General features: G+C 34.9%; 1 protein-coding gene and 1 long non-coding RNA gene across 3 annotated transcripts; one reads left to right on the top strand and one right to left on the bottom strand.

Annotated features, from left to right (window-relative positions):
* Positions 1 to 2725: 2725 nt before the first annotated feature.
* On the bottom strand, positions 2726 to 21467 carry tnn (tenascin N). Its single transcript, XM_046852643.1, has 15 exons — positions 21333 to 21467; positions 17942 to 18314; positions 17283 to 17657; positions 14360 to 14623; positions 13479 to 13661; positions 12980 to 13069; positions 10322 to 10585; positions 8792 to 9055; positions 7461 to 7591; positions 6465 to 6603; positions 5961 to 6112; positions 5636 to 5732; positions 3937 to 4101; positions 3673 to 3836; positions 2726 to 3034 (listed from the first exon to the last, which is right to left on the bottom strand). The coding sequence occupies exons 1-15, from the start codon at positions 21333 to 21335 to the stop codon at positions 2912 to 2914; spliced, it is 2787 nt and encodes a 928-aa protein (XP_046708599.1). The 5' UTR covers positions 21336 to 21467; the 3' UTR covers positions 2726 to 2911.
* LOC124388020 lies at positions 10869 to 18483 on the top strand. Of its 2 annotated transcripts, XR_006926319.1 has the most exons (6): positions 10869 to 10889; positions 11004 to 11069; positions 16727 to 16822; positions 17558 to 17660; positions 17859 to 17984; positions 18120 to 18483. It is a non-coding gene; the product is annotated as an uncharacterized LOC124388020 (long non-coding RNA). The 2 variants fall into 2 exon arrangements; XR_006926318.1 differs by having other exon boundaries at positions 10878 to 11069.
* Positions 21468 to 21740: the final 273 nt, after the last annotated feature.

Raw genomic sequence — 21740 nt, 5'->3', positions numbered from 1 at the left:
CCCATCCAAAAAAGAATTATTCACACACTAATATTTTGTTGGACCGCCTTTAGCTTTGATTACGGCACGTATTCGCTGTGGCATCATTTCGATAAGATTTTGCAATGTCACACCATTTATTCCCATCCATAGTAGCAGTAATTTTTCGCAAAGATCTTGTATTGATGATAGGTCGGACCTAGGTGTTCTCCCACACATCCCAAGATTCTCAGTGGGGTTTAGGTCTGGACTCTGTGGTGGCCAATCCATGTGTGAAAATGATGTCTCATGCTCCCTAAACCACTCTTTCACAATTTGAGCCCAATGAATCCTGGCATTGTCATTTTGGAATATGCCCGTGCCAATTAGGGAAGAAAAAATCCATAAATGGAATAACCTCGTCATTCAGTATATTCAGGTAGTCAGCTGGCCTCATTCTTTGGGCACATAATGTTGCTGAACCCAGACCTGACCAACTGTAACAACCCCAGATCATAGCACTGCCCCCACAGGCTTGTACAGTAGGCACTAGGCATGATGAGTGCATCAGTTCAGCTGCCTCTCTTCATACCCTGATGTGCCCATATCACTCTGGAACAGTGTAAATCTGGACTTATCAGACAACATGACCTTCTTCCATTGCTACAGAGTCCAATCTTATTGCTCCTTAGCAAATTTAAGCCTTTTTTTCAGATTAGCCTCAATTTCTTAAGGCTAAACAGCTGTTAAGTGCCAATCCCTTGAGTTCTCTTCGCATTGTACGTGTGGAAATGCTCTTACTTTTAAATATAGTCATGAGTTTTACTGTGATTTTATAACGATTTGAGTTCACCGAACGTTAAATAGACAGTTTTGAACCCAATTTTAGTTGTTTCAGCGATCTCCTTAGATGTTTTTATCTTCTTGATATATGCCAATAATCTTTTCCATGACCACAGGATGTGTCTTCTAACATGGGTTGTGCAGTTGTTACAGATGCAGTTTGTGAGCTCTGACTAGTGCACCCTCTGACCATCCAACGAAAGGACATGAAAATGCAGACGTTATTGTATGCCTGCTAGATGGCACCTAGTGTCACCAACTCAAAAAATGTTTGGTTAAAGCAACAGCTTCAAGCAAAATGTACGTTATGCTACTGATACCTGCACTGCTGATTCTGAAGGCCTCATGACAGATTTTGACTCTGACAGCATGTGATGTGATGGCTGACTGAATGGATAGAAACTTTAACCTAATTTACACTACAGGAAACAGTGTAAGCGAGAGAAATGCTGTGAAATGCAGAAAAGAGACTTGGGAATCACTGAATACTTATCCTTGGTAAAAAAAAAGATTAAAATGTAAGTTGATGATTCTGATGTGTCAGTGTTTAGTGCCCTGAAGGCCCATCATTGCCAGATTGTTAATGTCAGATGATGAAGGGCAAAGAATTTCATATATGAGGCAGCGTCTCTCTCTATTTAGTTCTTAAACAACTCAAATATATTTATGTGGATTTAGCTGTTTTTTTTTTAAATCCCACAATAAAATGGCTGACAGAGGAGAAGAAATTGATTTGGTCACAGATATACTTATAAGCACATTTGCATTTGCAGACTTTTCAAGAAAAATTGGGCATCATGAGGAAAGGTCAGCCAAAATAGGAGACTTGTGTTAATTGGGTTTCCAGCTTTAAAATTTGCATTTAGTCTTGCTGAATGATATTCCTGTCTGTGATGCAGCACTCTGTAATACTGTGTTTCTGTATAATAATGATGTTTTTTTCTAACCAGCATAATGACGGTATTCAGAGGTGGACTGAGGTGTGAAATGCTCAGCCCACCACTGCAATTTAGAATCTGTTCCAAATATCACCATGTGGTCTTCATCTGTACTTTGCTAACTATAGTTACTACTACTTAATACTTGCTGTACTATAGTAAGCATTTATACAAAGGTACAAAGTTTAAAAACTATAACTGGGCATTGGGTATTGTGTTAAAGTTTGATTGCTGGTTTTAGTACTGTGTAGATACTTCATTGCTACAGGAGTAAACAACAACAACAAAATTTCAGCTCTTTTCATTAACACTTCACTTGGCCTAAAATCAAGTGAATGCAAGTGCGCAAACTACATGGTATCTGCATATTACATAAAACATAGAAAACATAAAACCTATTCCAAATAAGTAATTATCTTAAGCATTGCTTTTGGCTGTATTAGTCAGATTTACTATTTCAAAATATTGTGTTAATATTGTTTGAAGGCATTTATTGTTAAACACACATCGTTGCAGATACATCATTATAATAAAGAAAATACCCAACTATGTTTTATCGTAAAAACATTTATTTCTGTGAGATCTTTAAAGTATCGCCCTCTAGTACACATTCAAACTCTTCTACATACCATGCAGCATTCAGACCAAACATTTAAGGGCAATCATTAAAGTAAATAAAAAAAACTTTCCACACTATTCCACACAATCTGGAATTATGAAAACTGGAAATATATAAAAATGAACAATAAAAAGCATGAAAATGGTAATAAAATAAACTAAATATGTGTAAACTGATATAGCTAATTTACAGTTTATATATCTTTTGAATCAATTTGAATGAATCATTGTGGCCATATCACTTAACACTTGAGAAACTAGCCACCTGTACCACAGCTGTTCATCAACATTCAATATATATATATATATATATATATATATATATATATATATATATATATATATATATATATATATATAATGTATTTATTTATATTTAACATATGGACATTTCTGTAAGATAAAGCTATTCAGTTATAACTATATTTGTATCTTTTTCAATATCTGTAATCTGTAAAGGTCAGTTGTCACCCATATAACTTTAAATGAGATAATAGATGATATTATGATTAATCCGAATTTCTAGTTTTTTTCGCTATGCAGTGTATTAATCATTAGGCAGCTACTTTTCTTTTCAGTGATCTCTTCTTCCGGCTAGCTGTATTCACTGAACGGATCTTAATCTCTGTAAAATCCAGTGACATGAGGTGGCCCTTCCATGGCTCCCAGTTTACACCCTAGTGGTAAAGGTATAGGAGAAATAAAAATTTAGGCCATTTTCAAATTCCATTAAAAGACAGTAATCATCATGGACACATGCTTACTTATTTCTGAACTAAATGATGCATCTGTTGTGAATGGCTAATTGACAGTTATTTTTGTGTATATCCTGGACAATTAGCTGTAATAGCATGATTCTTAACAATCACCACGATTACCACAGGATCTGCAGAAAAAAAACATTCAGGGCACAAATGTTCCCACACAGAAATCAAGAATACTCAACTCCTGTTGTGAGCAATTATCATGCTCCAAAGCATGCTATTCAATTCACCAGCTTTAGGGAAAGTGATCAGGGTATTTACATAACAGCTTTTGTTTAACCAAACTTTAGTTTGTTTGCTCCATATTATCACAATCGCATTTTCACGCTACAGTTTTGCAGGCAATACTGTATAAACAGTGCCCTCTGTTGGTCATCAGCCTGCATGTGTGATTATATGCAGAGAAGATTAAAATGACCAAATATTAGTGGACTTCAGATTTTCAACCAACTCTCATTACAACAGACCACACAAAATAAACCACAGACTGCAAACTTTCTAACATAAAACACTTCTATGTATTTGAAAAATATTATCTAACTAAAACTTACCATGCTGTGTCTGTTGTCCTCAAATTTGCCATTTAAGTTGGCTAAGTGGCAATTTTTGTACCACCAGGCTCCACGGTGTGTGAAGGCACAATTACCCAGGGCAATATCATTGTCTGAGTCTATAGTAGTAAAAGATCTGCCCTGGTGGTAGGTCATAGCATCACCTATGACAAAAAAGATTATTAGCAAGTGTAGTATAAAATTTACAGCAGATATAAAATACTTTGGTGTTTATTTATTATCTGGCTGCATTTGTTCACCTACCTGCATTTCCTCTGTAATTACCAATAGTGAGCTTAAATTTCTGCTTGGCTGATCCTACTTTGAAGTCATTATAGACAGCGTAAGCGCGTTCACTTCCCAGGCCTAGATCAAAGCGCACTTCATATTTTGTGCTTGTGTTGGTCAGTGCATGAATGTTCTCCAGGCCTAATAAAACACAGCACAATACAAACAATACAACAAAACATGATCAGAGTAGCTAATATTTAATAGCATTGCTTCTTCCTAGGAACACACACCCCCTTCACCAAAAAAAGTATACTCTGTGTATAATCCTAATACCATCATCCCATCCAAGATAATAGCCAAACTTGCAGATCTGGGCATTAACTCTTCCACCTGCAACTGGATCATGGACTTTCTGACCAACAGACCCCAGCAGGTTCGATCTGGCTCTATCTGCTCCAACACCATCACACTCAACACTGGTGTACCACATTGCTGTGTGCTGAGCCCCTTCCTCCACTCCCTCTTCACCTCCAACTGCAGGCCTGTGAATAGATCTAACCCCATCATCAAGCTTGCAGATGACACTACCGTGATCGGTCACCAACAATGATGAGACTGCCTACAGGTAGGAGATCCAGCACCTAGCCACATGGTGCAACAACAACAACCTGCTCCTTAACACCCCCAAGACAAAGGAGCTCATTGTGGACTTTAGGAAAGAGTCAAGAGGCACACACAACACCACCCACATCAATGGGATGGCTGTTAAGCGCTTCTCCAGTTTCAAGTTCCTGGGGAGCCACATCTTGGCGGACCTGTCCTGGACTATCAACACCTCCAGCCTGGTCAAGAAGGCTCACCAGCGCCTCTTTTTCCTGAGGAAACTGAAGAAAATCAGCTCTCCTCGGATATCCTGGTGAACTTCTACCGCTGCGGAGTAGAAAGCATTCTGACCAGCTGTGTCACAGTCTGGTATGGGAGCAGCTCCCATACCAGACTGGTGAAAACCACCCAGCGCATCACAGGGACTCCACTCCCAGCCATGGTGGACATCCAAAAAAAATGCTGTCTGGACAGAAACTTTGCTCATTTGCACACTGCTCTCTTTGTAATGCAGCTCCCCATTACCTTATTACCATTGTACATATACCCGTTTTCTGTTTATAGTAATAGTAATATATTATGTTCACCGTTCACATCCTCTGTAAATCTCTGTTTATAGTAAAAGGCATCTGTAAATCATGTTCATAGTACATATTTACTCATCTGTATAGTATTGTTCATAGTCAATGTATATTCATCTGTATATTATATTCATAGTACATATATATTCATCTGTATATTCATAGTACATATACATCTGTAAATTACTGTTTATAGTCTTATATTCCATTCTATTTAACTATGTAAATCATGTAAAAACTGTATATCCTGCACTTGCTGATTTGCACTCTGGTTAGACCCAAACTGCATTTCATTGCCTTTTTACTTGTACATGTGTAGTGACAAAAGTTGAATCTAATCTAATCTAATCTAATCTAATCTAATCTAATCTAATATAATATAATATAATATAATAATACTTTACTTTACACATTTCTGAATGATATGACAGTGTTTATGATCCTAACTCTCCCTAAATGGATATGATTGTACGTTTAAATTTGACTTTCATATCAATACAAAAAAAAGTGAATTTGAAGCTTTTCATTGTAGATGTATTTTTCAGTACCGAGCCAGAATTCATCATTTAGTTCCCCAAAGCCTTCCGTGTATTGTCTCCAGCGCTTCATGAAGTCTAGCTTGCCTGTGTTACGTCTCTGAAAGACCTTATTTAACACAGAAAAAAGAGAAATATAAAGAGGGGGGAGAAAGAGGTGGGCAAAGACAATGTTGTGAAACACATTTCATGTAGTTTTACTTTATGTATGTAGGATCATACATAAAAGGAATAACGTATTAATTAGAAAAGATTCATGCATTATAATGCAAATCCACTTTCCTCACCAGGCATGAGATTTTTATATTTATGTGTATTGAAATATGCATTAACTTACAATCCAGCCACCACCATCTGTGGTCATGTCACAATACACCTGCATGGGCTTATTTCGATCATTGGTCACGTAGATAGTGTAAACACCGCTGTTCATGTTTCCATTCTTCATGATCTGTGTGCAGTCCATAGGGAAGGGGTAGGCTGCTCCTACTGCAAAGACACAAAACAGCATAAGGTTTTACTAATGACTGTAATAATATAAAAATCAAGCCCAGAATAATGGCTGTAGTAAAATACATTGTATGAAAAAGCAGGACAGTGTTTTCTACTTCACAACACTCTACTTCTATTTAAGTGTTAATAGGCTGATTTAATCATTTCGTGGACCTTGGAAAAAAGGCCTAAACATTAACTGAATTGGTGAGGAATTAATTATTACTCTTCCATGTTGAATTAATAAAATCAAATGGTTTATTTGTTTCAGGGTAAAAACAAAAGGGGGTCACATATTCACTACATCTTTACACCTTATTAGTATAAAAAAGTAAGTAATTTACTTTACCAGTGACAAACATGGTCTCCACCACTTTACTCTTCTTTGAGGCTCTATAGGCAATCAGAGTGACAATATATTTCTTTTCTGAGGCCAAACCAGCGAGACTAAATCTGGTATCTCCTGCAGGAAATCTCTTCTCAACTGACTGAGAAAGAAAATTAAATATACAGAATATTCAATATGTTTTACTGCAAAACAAGTGAATGTGTCTCTGTGTCTATAATACCCATCTTAACCGCTAAGCTACCACCTCAAATATATACAGTATATAATTCATAATAAATTTATACTTTTCAAGATTTTGAACATGGACAAATATTGATGCATTATGCAAATGTATGTTTATTATCAGTAAAACCAAACTCAACATTGATCATGAACACAAAATATTCTTGTAAATGTTTTAAAGTGATTATGGTGTTTGAAAATGTGTAAGTCATCAGGACACCAAACAGAACATTTGCTATGTTTAATTTCATCCCTTTTATATTTATTTATTTATATTTGAAAAAAAATTGGTCAAACAGAATTGTGCACTGCATTAATCACGTGTTAATAAAATTAGTGCTTTTACAATAAATATGCGTTAACGCATTAATTTTAACAGCCCTAAAAATAATTTTATATATATATATATATAAATCGATTGGCAGCCCTGATCTCTTCTTCCAGCTAGCTGTATTCACTGGACGGATCTTAATCTCTGTACTGTATAATCCAGTGGCATGAGTAGCATGAGGTGGCCCTACCATGGCTCCCAGTTTACACCCTAGTGGTAATGGTTTAGGATCAATTTAAATTTAGGCCATTTTCAAATGACATTAAAAGACAGTAATCATCATGGACACATGCTTACTTATTTCTCAACTAAATGATGCATCTGCTGTAAATGGCTAATTGAATGTTATATTTGTGTTATATCCTGGACAATTAGCTGTGATAGCATGATTCTTAAAAATCACTATATGTATTTATACATATATAAATTTGCAGTCCACACACCTGCATGCTACTGTCTTCAGGACTGTAATTAAGAATGTAGCCATCAATGTGGGCCTGTGGAGGTTTCCAGGTGAGAGCTACGGTTTCCCTCTTAACATCAACTGCTTTTAAATTCTTTGGAGCATCAATTTCTGAAAAAATAGAAGTCAATTTTGAAGTTTATTAATATCTGCTTTTTTTAATTTACCATTTGTTATCAGGTAACAATGTCAGTAAATTAAGTAGTGTTATAACCATTACATGTATGTGAACTGATTTATCAAAAATATCTAGTTGGTAAACAGAGAAATAACTGTTCATTGTTTGTGTAGCCAGTTCACTGTCTTGTTGTGGTTTGCTCTGGATTAGAGTTTGCACCACGTGAATGCCACCACTGCTAAATAAAAGCAAAACTGTTTTTTAAAACAAGAATATTATGATCACAAATGCATGTTGCTACCTAAAAATACAATAGGATAGAGTGACATAAAGAGAAATCTGCTGGCTCTGCATTATGAAAATCTAAGTACACAAATACAGTGAGTGTGCACCCTGGTGTCTGGACTTCCACTGTTTCTCTAGTAACCACCAATGCTTGGTGTGTGAATATTTCAGTTTCTAAAGAGACAACGTGTTTTCTTTCAATTAAATGTAATCATCGGAAGATATTATGAGAGGCCGTCCAAAACATTTATACATTTATTAGTTTAATAATACTTTGATGATGTGTCCCAGTGATTATTAAGTTAAACCACATTGAGAGTTTTGAACTGGTAGAAGGTTTTGTCAGCCCTCATTTACCCTTCCTCAATAAAGCACTTTTTAAATCTGTAGTTCACTATTTAACCTTAATTGACTGTCTACTCTGACTTTTTCTTATGAGACTGAGACAAGAGATTTGTGGAAACACTTACTTCTAAACAAGTTTTTTTTTTTAAACCAAATGAGCAGCATCAGCATTTTATCTATGTGAGAGAAAATCCTGCTGTTTAAAAATGAATGTACTAATCATAATCTTTGGCAAAAATAGTTTACTGTATATTTTCGGAAGCTTATATTTATAGCTTTGTGCGTTGACTGTTGAAAAAAAAAAGATTCTAATTACATGTTTGATTAAATTACAGTGTATATTTATTATGTATAAACAATCTATAAATATTGTAAGAAGCAGCATACTGACTGCATTTTTAAGATGTCAAGCTCAAAATTCCTGTGGAATTCTGATGGATGGGAAAAACACATTTTTAACTGTTTTATACACCAAAGGAATCAGTAGCATAAACCAAAATCCTACTCATTCATTATTAGCTGATGAATCAGAAGATAAGAAAATATTTGAAATGTTTATAAACCTGTCTCAGTAACTGTTGTAGCTTTTCTGCTGGAGCGAGAACCCTTGATGGCCCAGATGTAGATTGTATACGCAACTCCTGGCCTCAGACCAGTGAACTGGTAGGAAGTGCTCTCTGCTCCAACTCGCACATCATTTCTGGAGCCATCAGCAGAGCTGTAGCTCAGTATGTAGCCATCTACTTCTGCTTGAGCTCTGTCCCATGACAAGACTGCCGAGTCCTCTGTCACTTCTTTGACCAAAAGGTTAATAGGTGTATCTAGTTCTGAAAAAGCGTTTACAGCAAATTAAAGGTACATTATGTTTCTTTATAAAAGTCATATAGAAATATTGTATTTGATAGTCTATTTTCCAAACTAATATACCATAATTATATAAAAGTTTATTAGTAGTACTGTATGTTCTATATAAATATGCATATGTGAATATGTAAATGTGTGCTGTATGTACTTTTTTTATTTTTATTTTGTTTTTTTGATAGGGGTTTTTTTTTTTTTTTTTTTTTTGAGTGTGTTTGTGGTGTGCAAGAAAGGGAAGGTCAAAAGGAGTGACCTCCTTATATATATTTTCTATTATGTCAGAAAACTGCAGTTTCTGAAGCCAGGGCATCGTTTTCTGCTTCAGAATGTCACAGTACATTTTGGAAGCCATGTTTTCCTCAATGAACCGCAGCTTCTCAGTACCAGCAGCACTCATGCAGTTCCAGACCATAATGCTACCACCACCATGCTTGACTGTAGGCAAGACACAATTCTCTTGGTACTCCTCATGTAATCCATGCTCTTGGACAGATATTCAGCAAACCGTTTGCAAAGCTTTCTTGTGAGCCAGTTTCAGTAGAGGCTTCCTTCTAGAAAAACAGCCATGCAAACAGACTTGTCGCAGTGTTAACGGCTAACGCTAGCTCTATTGATTATTTAGCGTTTTCATTCATGCACAAAACAAATCTTATTTCCGATATGGAGTGAAAAGCCACAGTGACACTGTGCTAAATCTATTTTTTTTTTTTTACATACTCCTCACATTGTTTTGTATGTTTTCTAGTTTAATAATAATTTGAAAAATAGGCTAAGACTAAACAAACTGTATTATGCTTATTTGTATAATGAAATCTTCTTTTGGCTTCTCCCATTAGGGGTCGCCACAGCAGATCATCCGATTTGTATAATAAAATAAGAAGAATAAAATTTTGTTTGGACAAACCTTTCAAGGTCTATCCAAGTTTTAGCATTGGAACAGGGTGGGGAAAGAAGAGAGCTTAAATGACTGGTCTAATGAAGCAGAAAAGTAGAATGAAGCAGGGTGCTTTTATTTCATTTCAGTTTTTGTTCAAGAAATTATATTATTCCTATCTATCTATCTATCTATCTATCTATCTATCTATCTATCTATCTATCTATCTATCTATCTATCTATATATATATATATATATATATATATATATATATATATATATGAGGGTGAAGATGAAAAAGCTATGAGAAGCTCCTTCAACAGACACTGGCAAGAAATAACTGATAGAACAGTTTACCTGTTTCAGCCTCAGTAGAGCTCTTTCTGCTTAAATGAGAACCCTTGTAGGCCCAGATGAAGATGGTGTACAGAACCCCAGGTTTCAGTGATGTGAACTGGTAAGAAGTAGCATCTGCTCCAACTTGGATCTCCTGGCTGGAGCCTTCAGCAGAGCTATAGGTCAGTATGTAGCCATCAATTTCAGCACGGACCTTCTCCCACATCACAGTCACTGTGGTCTCGGTTACATCCCTAGTGATCAGTTTATTTGGAATATCTATGTCTAGAAGAAAAAGGGTTTTTGTTCATTTAATGCAATATTGAATTTTTTTCAAACACATGAACACATTTTATAGGGTATATTTCATGGTAGTCTTAGGCAAAAGAACAATAATATTATTCAGAACTTGTTTGCATTCAAACCACATTTTGATAGTAAAATACATACATATAATAAAGTGAATCGTGTGAACAGCTTTTGTAGGTTTATCAGAGCTAAATGTGCACTGGCACAAGCCACAAAGGGGAAGTGAGAAAGCATGCAAAAGCTATCATCATTTGGGAAATTCCTCTGTGACTGCCACAAGGTTGGTGCAATGCTACCTGCTATAAAACTGATAAATTGAGCATTCCAAGCACAGTGAGATCAATATTTATCAAAGCTTTTTGTTATTATACCAATCATTTTTAATTTATATGAGGTATGGAGCAAATCAGGCTGAAAACCATGGCAGTGATCCACTGGAATATAGTAGCAAATAATCTTGGTAAGTACTGACCTTTTACTGAAACTTCACCATTAAAACCACAAGTAAACAAAGCTACACTTCTTTTTATTCAGTTTCTGGGTTAATGCCACCACTGGACACAAAACCTGTGTTTCTTGCAGAAGAATAAATTCAGCAGAATAATGAAATTATAATTTCTTTAACTGTATTATGCTTATTTGTATAAAGAAATCAGCTCAAATGACTGCTCCAATGAAGCAGAAAAGTAGAATGAAGAAGATTACTTTTATTTTATGGAAAATATTTGAACATAATTTAGGGGAAGTTTATACAGTGTTTGAGTTTGTATGTTACAAATTTTTTGTGGTATGTATAAGTATATATAGAGTTTGCATGTTGCAAATGATGGGGCTAAAAGGTGTCACTACTCGAGTGTGTCATTTTTTGTTTAGGAAATTATCCCTGATAGCTTGCAGTCTTTATTGTAAAGACAAATCATATATTCTGTACATGATTAAACTGTACACTTTTTAGGAACTTGTACCACACATTAAACTAAGACAAGAATGTATCAGCTCTGGGGGCTTATTTCATCAACTTATTTATGAATGTCTTTCATGAATTTAGTGTTGTGACTTTTGTATTATTTTATTGCATTCAGATCAGAGCCATGCTGTGAGTAGAATACAACAGTTCAATCTTTCACAAATGAAAACAAGAATCTTAGCTCTCTCAAATTCATCATTACCAATCTTATATTGTCATAGACCTGACCGTGTTTCTGACTTGTTTCTGCTGGCTATGTTGAGAGCTATATTAAATTTTGAGAGCTATATTGGCTTTATTTTTAAACCTAGCAGAGGAAACGAAACATGCAGTTTAAGCATCTATAAATAGCAGCTACAGGTATCAGGGGCAGGAAGTTGTCCAGTCTAAGAGACAAAGTTTGAGTAACAGATTGCACATTCATATTTTACACAGTAGGCATTTCCAAGATAAACTTTTTATAACTTTTCTATATGGTATAACCTACTTTTACCTACTTTAGAGATAGGAAAATCTTCTGAGGCTAATTATGATTGATTGATTGATTGATTGATTGATTGATTGATTGATTGATTATGTTTTTGGAATGGCAATCAGACTTTCACATTTTTCCCTTGCCCTATGTACATACATATATTTATACAAAATTTTCAACTTAATAAACATTTCTTACAGAAAATATGAAAGAGATTTTTTATAGGTTTTTGCATATTTTATTTTCCCTTTTAATATTTGTTTACTAATAGTAAACAGTTTTAGCACTTTATTGCCTTCAAAATATTAATAATAAGCAATAAGATCATTTGAATAACAGTTACTGTCACAGCATTAATTAATATACATGCATCTTAAGTGTTTTCTATCATTCCTGAAACGTGTTATTATGTTATTATTTTTAAATAACATGGCAACATGGGAAAACTCAGAGAACTCTGACAAAGATCAAGAAAGAACACACAGATCATTAACCTCAGAATGAAAACTATTTATGTTCAGCTCGGGGCTGTGAGAACAAAGAAGGTAAGACTGGGCAACAAGCACTAACCTTACACCTTTGCAAAAGGGCACATCATCTGAGTCACTAATTTAAACATCAGTCAACAATTTTGTTAACCTTTTTAAGATATGGATTGTTAATTGCCAATAGATGAAAGAGAGTTGTATTAAGTACATTGCATATTACTATCTGGGATTACGCATGCTTGTGATTGCAAACTACAACTGAAAATCTATAACTCAGTGTGCTACGCCTTGGCATTATAATCTGTATTATTCAGATGTTTTCTGCACACTGGTATATCACTGCCTTCTTTTCTAGTAGGACTTGACTATGCATGTCTGGGTTCTGAATGTTTGTCCTATATTACACCTCTCCTGTTGAGAGTATCATATAATCAACTAACCTGTGACTCCAGTGGCCTGAGATGGTTTGCCTGCATTGCTTCCTTGGATGGCTTGCACTGTTATCTGGTACTCTGTACCTGGGTTAAGACCTGCAAATAATAATAAACTTAATTTTGTCTATAAATATCAAAATACACTATTGCGCCTCACTCAGTGTCCTTACACTCAATGTTTACTCAATAACTTAATGCAGCTCAGAAAGAACTTTAATGTGTTTTGTGTTTCAAGTCACAAACTTTTTAGTTTAGCAGCATATCTGTGTCTTTTGTAATTTAAAAGACTTTAAAATTATATATATATATATATATATATATATATATATATATATATATATATATATATATATATTTATTTTTTTTTTTTATGAAAAAATATATATATAATTTTAAAGTCTTTTAAATTACAAAAAACACAGATATGTTGCTAAACACAAAAGAGTGAACAGTTAAGGTCAGAGTTGAGTCTTAGGTTTATTCTTCTTCTTCTTAAAAAGTTTACCTATAATGGTGTGCACAGTTCTAGCTTCCTGGCTCTTAGCTACATTTTCCAGTTTCTGTTGGCCACCTGGACTGGCATGACTTAGTTTAAAGTAATCCACCTCTGTCTCTGGGTTCTGCCAGTCCACCTGGATAGAGTCCTCTGTCTGTCCAAGCACCCGAACATCTTCTACACTAGACAAATCTACAGAAACACAGAATAAAAAGTCCATTACTTATGATTATTTCCTTTATGAATGTGATTATTTCATTTCATTTCTTTTTTAATTCACTCACTACAGACACTTGAGACAGTAAAGAGGAAAAAATATTATGTTCTCAAAAAACTTTACAACAAAATCAATTTAATATGTTGGGACATTAATGTTGACACAAAATCTGTTTGCAGAGCATGTTAACAGACCGTACAATCCATTCAAAACACATAAAACACACAAATATCCATATTTATTGTACATACACAGTACATTGTATTCATGCAGTATTAAATAAAAAAATGGTAGCATATGTGATATTACTCTATCATTAATAGAATAGAGACCACCTCTGTTGGATTTTGAGATATGTTTGTTCTTGTTGCAAACCTTTTGTAAATGTGGCCATAGAGTTAAATATTTTCTTCATCTGTCCACAGTATGTGTTTCCTAAAAGCCTCTGACTTATCTAAATATTTTGCAGACATTAGATGTGGTTGCAGATAACCATGAAACTCACGCACAGGCAGTTTGTGCAGGCAGTGCTGCAGAACTGAACAATGCACCATCACTCCTGTGTCAGCTAATCCTTCCTACAGTTTGCATTTCATTTTCATAAATTTTGCATACAGCTGTATGACACTAAACGCAAAAACATCAGAGTAAACAAGATTTAAGCACTCTTTACCTGTTGTGGCATTGATGTGGTCTGATTCACTCCTGATGCCCTTGATGACAGCCAAAACTTGCACGATATATGTAACCCCTGGTTTGAGTCTGGTGATCAGGTAGGAATTTTCAGTGTTTGGAAGATGGATCTCCTGAATTGCCCCCTCGTTTCCATAAGGATAGTAGGAGAGCAGGTAATACTCGGCTTTCTTTACATGTTCCCACTCCACAAGCAGAGACACATCAGTCACTGTGATCACACGCAGTCTTTTTGGACCCAGTACTGTGGATACACAGTTTTTTATATTAAATGTTAGTTTTACTAGTATGTATATCAATGATGCAAACTAAACTCCCTTAGGGTTCATTTAAAAAAAACCATTGAGAAAAAAAATCATATAATAAATTACTTATTAATCTGGTGCTATATCAGAAAATAATGGATATGATTTGATTTGTGCAAACTCTGTTAACTCCCCCCGTTTCTGGTGTAAGAATATGTGCTGGCAGGTTAAAATACATTTTCCTTTCAATTTCTTTTGCCCTCCATATTTGTGCCTCTCCCAAACATCGATCATTTTCTTTTCTTTTTTACCATTGTTGTAATATATCTAATCTTAGTTAAATATACTTTTGAATTTGTGTCTCTCTTTGACTAGTTAGAATTATTCTTGTCCATAGTTCCTTTGTAGTCACTAATCAAGATACAACCTTTAATAATAATGGAGCATAAAGCCATATCTCATTCAAATGGATAAATGTGTTGATAATGGTTGCTTGTTAACAGATAAGCATATACACATACTGTATATAGACAGACATAGAATTTGCATGAGTGAAGAGGCAGCAAATTCCAGAAAATTAAATAATGCTTATTGAATAGATGAAGAGGGAATGAGGGAGGATTATATAGATGCTCAAAAGACCACATTAACCAGAAAAAAATTCATGGCAGGTTGGGACATTGTTCCACATGTTAAAAGGTCAGGAAGTCAATGTTTTACTTTGGTTTAGCAAGAGCCTTTCATTTTTTGGCAAGTAATACTCCTGCCACATTCCAGGGTCTGCCAGAAACAATTTCACCTTTAAATAATAACCCACAAACTGCCGCTGGGATAAAGAAATTACCATCTAATGACTTTGGAAGCACATGATGCAAGAAAATGTACAGCACATTCTTACAAATGAATAACAAAACATAAAAATAATTATCTAAGGTACTTAAAATTTAATTAAACAAAACCAAAAGAAATATAAATGACATTCAGAATGATTTCTGATCACTGCAAAAGATTCTCTAATTCTGATCACTTTTTAAAAAGAAGACACATCATTCTCATTATGGTACCCCTAGTGCTATTCCTTACAAAAAAAAATGTCACTCTTTGAAGTAAGGACTTTTTTACACAGCCACAGTATGTATGAGTCGAAAGTGATCTAAAGTCTGCACATCTGTACACTTCTGATCTTGCACAAATAAACGCCAGCATGACTTCCAAATCAAGCTCCTATCTCATTCCTCTTTTGGTGAAGAATACAAATTCAATTTAATTTATTTCCACCCCCAGGGCATTTACACATAATCCATGTTTGCATGAAGTGATTTAAATTCCATGCAGATCTGAAATTGGTTAGTGCCTTTAGTTGGCCTGAGTGCTGCTGCAGAAATTTAACAATTTGGTAAAAATCAATTTTAATCTACAAAATAATTCAGCATGACACCAGATAATTTATAAATACTGAAATGATCAAAGTGATTTATGCCATGTATATAGTGTGCTACTATGCTGCAGTAGTGAAAGAAAAAAACGACTGACAAATGATTGACAGGTTTTACCATCACATACCATTCTAGCTCCATTAGTGTCATGTGCTTGAAGTTATAATTCGTCTAGCAGCTCAGCTGGTGCCGCATTGCTTCAGGGTATGCTTGCTCTTCACTCATATGGACTCAATTATGATGTCTTACACCCAAAAGTGTTAACATGGACAGTATATCCTTTTCTAAGATTCATGCCATTCCCAATATTATTTTTTGAGGCTCACATCACATCAATGCATTCCTACCCTGAGTCACTCTATCCTTGTGAAGGTAAATGTTGTAACCATAGAGCAGGAGGACAATCCAGACCTGCTACTGAAAGCTGTGTTTAATATTCATGAAGGTACTGGGAATCAATTATACTGCAGAATTACCTCAACATCAATAGGATGACAGAGGTCCATAATTCAACACTGGCAATTGTGGTGTACCATGAGCACACATTTTATCACTGATTCCACAACATCCATGATAGATTACCTTTTCATCAAAATTTCTATCAAGCTGCTTTGTGACTATTTATTATTAAAAATTCTATAAATAAATGAATTTATTTATCTTCAGTAACTGATATATCCTGGTCAGGAGAACATTGGGTGCAATGAGGGAAAATTCATCCCAGATGGGAAACCAGTCCATCAAAAGTCATCACAACACAATGTATGTATTGTCTTTTGACAGTTTTACTTTTCAGGTAGTAAAAATGTATGCATTTATTATGTTTTCCAATGTAAAATATCACTTTTTCTAACAAAATCTATGTTTTATAGCAGTTTCATTTTATTGATATTGAATTTTGTTTTCTCACCCATGATCCAAATGTTTTTTTTCAAATTAGGGATTTTTTTTTTATTTTTATTAAAAGTGTTAAAATAAAATCCTCACTGAGTGATTTCATGTTATGCTCTCATGCTATGCTATGACTTGCATTTGTATTATGTTTTAGCTTATTTTGTCCTAAATCTACTCATTCTACTTTTTTTACATTTCAAAGTATTAGCATTATTGACTTCTACATTTAAAATACATACATGCTTCTAATAACAGATCCAACATCATTAGGTAAGATTTATTTGATATGTTAAATTCCCACTTTAAAGTGTTCTTGAAAAAATCTTACCTGTAGAGCAATCATTTCCGAAAAAGCCCTCATCACAGACACATTGTCCATTGATGCAGCGTCCATGATCTTTGCAATCATTTAAGCATTTCTGCATGCTACAGGTGTCTCCAGAGAAGCCCTCAAAGCACATACACTTGCCATCCACACAGTGGCCCTTGTCATTGCATTCATCAGGACATGTGAGCAGGCCACAGTCATGGCCAGTGTAACCAGCATGACATTTGCATTGTCCATCTACACAGTATCCATTATCATTACAATTATCCGGACAGGTGGACATGGAGCAGTCTGGACCCTCCCAGCCTGCATCACATTTACAGCTGCAGGTGCTGTGCTGGTATACACCATGGCCACTACAGCTTGTGTCCACATCTAGTAAGGGCAGATCACTTGCATGAAATATGGACATTAGCTAGCACAATATAAAATGTTAGTGAATATTAATTATATTTAATTGCAGTGTAAAAAATTTTTTTTATATATACTCCCTTATTATATAATTTTTATTTTAATGTTTATTTAATAAAATAGAAAAGTAAAATAAACACTTAATAAACAATTTTGTCTTTTCAGGTGCTTGTAAAAGTAAATCTCCTGAATCAGCAGAACATTTGGCAAAATGAATACCTGAACAAGGGACCATTTGAAACTAATACCTGAACTTCCTCTGCAGCAGCCTTGAGCACACTGGGACTTCAGGTAGGTGACCTCTTCTTCCAAACCATTGACACGGTATAACAGGGCCTTAAATTCTTCTGAATCAGCACAGTTGCAGGTAGATAATGGAAGCTTAATGTTGTGCTTGAATACAATGTCTTTCTCCCCATCCACCAGCATGGCCTGACCCTCTGTTGCTTGGTCCTTTGAAGGCAAAACTGCCTGCAAGTCCTGCTTACAACCAGAGTCAATTCTGTACACATGGCTAAATGTGACTGCTTTCTCAGACTCTTCTGCCTGTGTAGCAAGTGTGACCAAACCCAGCATCCCAAAAAGGAGCAAAGAAAGCCAATTTAGCCTGGGAATCATGGCCTGTGAATAAAACACATGAACAATTTTCAATGCACATCCATGTGGAAATTCAGAGATAGACCATACATTGAATTACATGCTCACCGAAATACTACTGATTTTTATTCTCTCTTTCTAGCAGGGACCTTGGCTTTGTTAAATGAACAATAAAATGTAAGCTTGATCCAGACATTGTTTAATGTGGTTAAGGTTATTTTGCTTGAAAAATGTTTCATCCTGCATTAACAACTGAGCAAACGTCTCACTTGGCTAGCATATTCCATCTTAAACTTTAATTATACAACGCATCCGCATGGAACCTTTTCTAATTTATTCTAATAATTTCATTTTCAAAAAAAGTGATGTCATCCAAAACCCTTTTAACACAATAATGGAATATATAGTAATTAATAGTATTTTTAATTTGATTACAAATTGTAAATCATAAGATATCCTTTTTGTGCTATCAGAAATTTGTGCAGAAAAATTAATTATTATTATAATTATTATAAAGAATAATATAAATTATTATATAAATTATTAACTAACAGGTGACATAGCCTATGTCCATATCCCACAGTAGTGTAGTTATACAATGCAAAGACTATTTGAGGACTAATTACATATTAAAGGATATATAACACATAAGCAAAATTATCTGTATAAAATAAAAACCATTTAAAAAAATCGTTTTTTGCATAGTGCTGCATTAACTGCTCACTACAGAATAACATTATGTAACTATGAACAGTAGTGGTCCAGTTTGCCAGTAAAACTATAGAACATGTCCTTGTGAGCCTATGGGACCCTGTTGCAAGAGTATATAAGTTAACCCCAATGAGAAACAAATTTTACAAGTATAATAATAACAAAGAATTTTATTAGTATTAGTATTATAGCAATGTACAGCATACGACTCAACAGCAAATAACCTTTCCATTAATAATTGCACAACTTGTTTTAATTATTATAAATGTTTTGGGAAATATTTGCATCAAAATGTGGTGCAAAAAGCTGTAAACATATGCCTCTGAATTCCCTATATACAGACGAAACATCAGCACTGGCTTGCTTGAAATAGGTATTTCTTACCAAATAGGGAGATCAAATTTAAAATGGAAATTGATATAAATAATATTATATATATATGATTTTTAAAAAGATTTCACTGTAATTTCCAGCATATTTTCCTTATTTTTTTTCAGGTTTAATGAATATTCAAACTATTTGGAGACAATGTTCACCAATATGACAATTCCACATTAAACATTAAATCTCTCTGATGAATTTTAACTGTATTTGAAATAAAGAAAGGTCTCTAGTACTGTTTTAAATTACTACAGCTGGAATTGAGAATGAAGTGGAGGTGTACACAACTGAGTAGATTGAATTGCATAGAGTGTAGTCTCGAGTTTTTGCATCCTCATCTGCACAACGGAACTCACAAAGTCCAATCAAAATAATTGCTTTTTGCTTACTCTCTGTAGCAAACCAGCCCACCTTAAAAAAAATCATTTCTACAAAAGGACCACAGAAGACCTACCAGTTTCTCTCAGTCTCCACTGATCGACAAAAGACTAGCTGAGATTCATTGGCAACGACTAGCCCAAAAGCTGTTCATGATCTTTAATCTTAAAATGGTCTTAAAATCATAATAGAAACAGTTGCCCATACTCAGGTCAATATACTGGCCCCCTCTGTTGAAATTTACTTATTTTGTCTTCTACGCTGTCTGAGGGCACTAAGGACATAGAGCATGAGTTCAGCAAAGCTGGATACATTTCTTTTGAGAAAGGTTGCTTTGTTGGTGCCTGCACTTTTAATTTGCCCACAATGGTCTTAGGCTTCTTTCAGGGTCAGAGCCATTGGAGAGCTGCATATAGACCACATTCCAGCCCTGAATAATTACACTTCAGTCTCACACATGTCAACAAGATGTGAAATATGAAACCCTATGTAAGACAAAGTCAATGTGCAAGTTAACACCTACAAGACAAGGTCAGTGGAGATATCAGATAATTAAATGTCCAGAGACTCTATTTTGATGTAACTCTACACAGCACAAACTCTCATAGAATTCAATAAAATAAAAGATTAAAATCACCACCAGAGTAGACTTTGATAAGTCTAAGGGTGGATCAAGAGCAATAATCAGCAGAAGAGATGAGAGTCGGAAACCTATTATGTGTGTCCCCCTTGTCACTTGAAATATGTAAAGCATCAAACAGACATTTGCTTTTTAAACAGACCTAGTCCTACAAACAGTCCTTCTGTTCAGCAAGATGGGGGTATTGGTGGTCTGGGAAAATGCTGCTTGGCCTTTTAAAAGCAGCAGAAACTTTTCTACACTGGTGCATTTCCTCTCCGGTCTGTGGCAAGAGCTGAAAGCAATTTTGCTAGTGTATGAGTTGCTACATCATATTCCCTTCAAAGGGACCTAACCACAGAATTCCATGATGAAGTTACAGAACCCCAAATCATGCAGTTAGCTTAACACTATAGTGCTTTATTAGAATTTCCTCAGAGCTGAGAATATGATATTGCATTCTTGATGTTACCACAATTAGATTTAGCCTCTTTATTTATTTGTTTGTTTATTTATTTAGCAACCAGAAAGGAAATTAACTGGTGTAAACTCAGACCGGCTCATGCTAAACCAACAAGCTAATATTCTGCATCTAGCAGAATATTCTACAGAACAAAAAAAAAGATTTAAGTGAAAGTTTCTTTAGTTGGTGTTAAAAAATCTTTTAAATACAGCATAACTATAAAATGATTTGGGTCATATTTAAATGTAGTACAAATTATTTTAGATGGAATCTAATTTAGCAAAAGAACATAAATTAGCTTTCGACAAATCACAATGTCATATACATTTTGATAAATAGCATGTAAACAGTGTAAAGCATATAAAGCATATTATTCATGCATTCACATTGTACTGAAAATATTGGCTGGTGCCAAAATAATTGCATCATTAAAAAAGTAATTTCCCCATGCACTGTAGCAAAAATCTATTGTAAAAAAAAAATGCCATACCATTGTAGTTATTTCTCTAAATCTGAATGTCCTTTCAGTCTGCTTGAGTACAAGAATCACTTATTGTCACTCAAAGTGCCTTGCAGTGAGCACCTGTCAAGCAGCTCTGACTTGGTGCTTCTGAGCAGTGCTGCAGTGAGCCCTCCAACTCCAAAAAACCTTCACACAGTATAAATGAGCAGCCCAGAGCCAATAGGCATGCTGGGCGTTCCTCTCTGAGTAGCTCAGGGATCACAGATGAAGATAATGGGAGGCATTCCACAACTCAACATTGTCTGGAACGAATCGTTTCTTCAAACAGTACTTTACTCTTCCACCTCCTTTGCAGGTCATTTTTCATACACATCATTTTTCGAGTTGGTTGATGTACAGTAGCCGCAAACTATAATCTTCTTCATTCCAGACACT

Source organism: Silurus meridionalis, chromosome 6 (assembly GCF_014805685.1).
Source record: "Silurus meridionalis isolate SWU-2019-XX chromosome 6, ASM1480568v1, whole genome shotgun sequence".
Lineage (NCBI taxonomy): Eukaryota > Metazoa > Chordata > Actinopteri > Siluriformes > Siluridae > Silurus > Silurus meridionalis.
This window is presented reverse-complemented; position numbering and strand designations above follow the sequence as displayed.

Excerpts from the sequence above, each read along its gene's own strand:
- tnn (XM_046852643.1), bottom strand. Across the intron at positions 17,658-17,941 it reads CTGCTGCAGAGGAAGTTCAG|ATGTGGACACAAGCTGTAGT; the intron begins GTATTAGTTTCA and ends TGCCCTTACTAG. Across the intron at positions 13,070-13,478 it reads AACTGTGCACACCATTATAG|GTCTTAACCCAGGTACAGAG; the intron begins GTAAACTTTTTA and ends TATTATTTGCAG.